Raw genomic sequence first — 2,214 nt, 5'->3', positions numbered from 1 at the left:
CAGCAGGACTGTTATGCACATAATGTCAACATGAACCAGATTTTTCTTCTCGGTGTTCAGACAAATTCTGTCTTCCTGCTGTGCTTCATATATCTGAGCTTTTAGTGTGTGCAGTGTATCTCTATCGTTTTCCTAGCTGCAGATCTGTCATCCAGCTTTGCAGTCTAGTGTCTCTGCCACATAGGTGCAGTGGGAATACTCGTATGATTAGATGGTATTTCACATTAATTCATTAATTGTCTTTGCTTTTAGCTGGATTTTAACACAATTAAGCAGTTGTTCGAAGCTTACCATTAAAAACTTTTTTTTAATATCATTAGAGTGCCGGAAACTAACCCCTTTTCTAACAGCTTCTTGCTGCTCCTTCAAGTCCTTTCCTAAATCAAAAATAATTAAAGGCCCATTAGTATTACTGTCATTATAAGAAGTAAATTATCTTAGAACTACGGGACTGCGTAGTATTTAAAAAGGAATAAATAACAAAATGCTCGTGTTATTTTAATGAACTTCATTCAGAGTTTTCCTCACTCTCTGGGTTGTAGTCTGTGAATATGGAAAGAGTAGTCACATTTGCCTACCTCAGAAGTTGAAAGCAAATACAAAAGTGACAAAAGTTCTGGGGCCAAACATCAAGATCTAATTCTCATATTATTTACAAGTAAACTCTTCCCCTAGTACTCTAGTTCCTGTCAGCTGAGCCAGACTCCGATACGTCTTTCTCCAGCACGCCATCATCCTTTGTCTTAGCACTACTGATGGTTAGTTACTGTCACTGTATTTTGTTAGAAATAAGGACTTGGAAACTTTTTCCTGAAGAGTTGACTCTAAATTATCAGTTCAACAGTAGCACTTTGAAAGTTTTTCTTTACCTTAGCAGGGAAAATAATTTCTGAAAATATTTTTAACATCATAAAGTTCTTCTAATATCTCCTTGTATTTGGGCTTTCTCTAAAGAAATCGCTGAAAAGAAACCAGCAGTTTGTTGTTCTTATTTTCCCCATTGGTATAGTACTCTGATTCTCAAATTACTTCTGTGAACTAGTCGTGCCAACTGAGATTTTGGATTTGTAGAGTTCTTTCTGTTTAGAGATAAAACATTAAATCTGGGGTGGATAGGAAGACTGGAAGTATAAATCGATTTTCAGTAATTAAAATTTTTTAGTATTACATTTCCCTAACTTTCATGGAACAACTAGAAATCAAATACATAAAACGTTTCCAGTAAAATTTAAGTCTTTCTACTTATTGAATCGTTTCTGCAGACACGTCACTGACATTCTGAATGTTTCTTTTGATCTCCTTTAAGGCCGACTATGAATTTATCAGCTCTGGTCTCTACCTTGTAGTGTTGTTACACTTATGTGAGCAGCGCTTCTCTGATATGCTAGGAACTGCAAGTGAGGCCAGCACACGTGTCAGAGTAAGTATTCAGTGATGTTATGACAGACATAGGAGCTGCATACTCAAGAAGTGTGCCTGTTTAACAAATCAAGGTCTGAAATGGTCTGGGTTTGTCAATGCAGTGACCCTGTGTTTGAGTTGAAACTGAAGTTACTACTTGCTTGCGGTTACTATGTTGCAAAATCATTTTTGTTAAGGTTGTTGGTAATTCATTGCTCTGCATGTATGTAGTCATGATTATTGTCAATTTATGCAAAACTGGGAGGTTAACCCCCCTCCGTACAAAACTTGCAGTTTAGAATGTTGGACTACCTTATTTGATTAATTTTTCTCGTTATGGCAGTTAACTGCGAGAGCGTAGACCTCGCAGTGCTTGTCTGCCGGGTTGCGCCTAAATGTGTACTGGAGTGTTACATTCTGAAACTGGAGCTCTAGTATGAGTTTCTGGCATTGGTCAAAACTGATTAGTTGTGTTTGACTGGATTTTTGTCACTAAACTGGCTTGGCTTAGCAGTCCAGTAAGTACACATTTTTCCAGTAAGCTGGTGTAATACAGTTATTTCTGCACAGTGACTCGCTCAGAAGTCCTGTGTTTTAAAGGTTTATTTGATACTAGACATGATTCGGCACTTTTCATCAAAGAAGCTCCTGAAAAGCTGTTTTGCCTTCTTTTTTTTTTGTATACAAAGGATTGACAGTATTGACAATACTGACAGTGTTGCCCAGCACTTGCTGGGCTGGTTGCTGGGAGGTGTGAGGCTCTTGGGGCAGAGGCAGGAGCGTGCCCCTGTGCTGGGCCCGCGTCCCCGCCTG

General features: G+C 38.6%; 1 protein-coding gene across 1 annotated transcript in view; it reads left to right on the top strand.

The window, feature by feature from the left end:
• MARCH7 (membrane-associated ring finger (C3HC4) 7, E3 ubiquitin protein ligase) overlaps positions 1-1,835 on the top strand; it is a gene marked incomplete at its 3' end in the record, with an annotated part of 16,659 nt that extends 14,824 nt beyond the window's left edge. Inside the window, exons 8-9 of the mRNA XM_008935771.1 lie at positions 1,307-1,424; positions 1,745-1,835. Coding sequence (XP_008934019.1) covers positions 1,307-1,424; positions 1,745-1,835 — 209 coding nt within the window. The remainder of the gene's footprint in view (positions 1-1,306; positions 1,425-1,744) is intronic.
• Positions 1,836-2,214: the final 379 nt, after the last annotated feature.

The sequence above is a fragment of the Merops nubicus genome, unplaced genomic scaffold, assembly GCF_000691845.1.
Source record: "Merops nubicus isolate BGI_N331 unplaced genomic scaffold, ASM69184v1 scaffold16722, whole genome shotgun sequence".
Classification (NCBI taxonomy): Eukaryota; Metazoa; Chordata; class Aves; order Coraciiformes; family Meropidae; genus Merops; species Merops nubicus.
The sequence above is the reverse complement of the archived record's forward strand: the minus strand, read 5'-3'. Positions and strand labels throughout refer to the sequence as shown.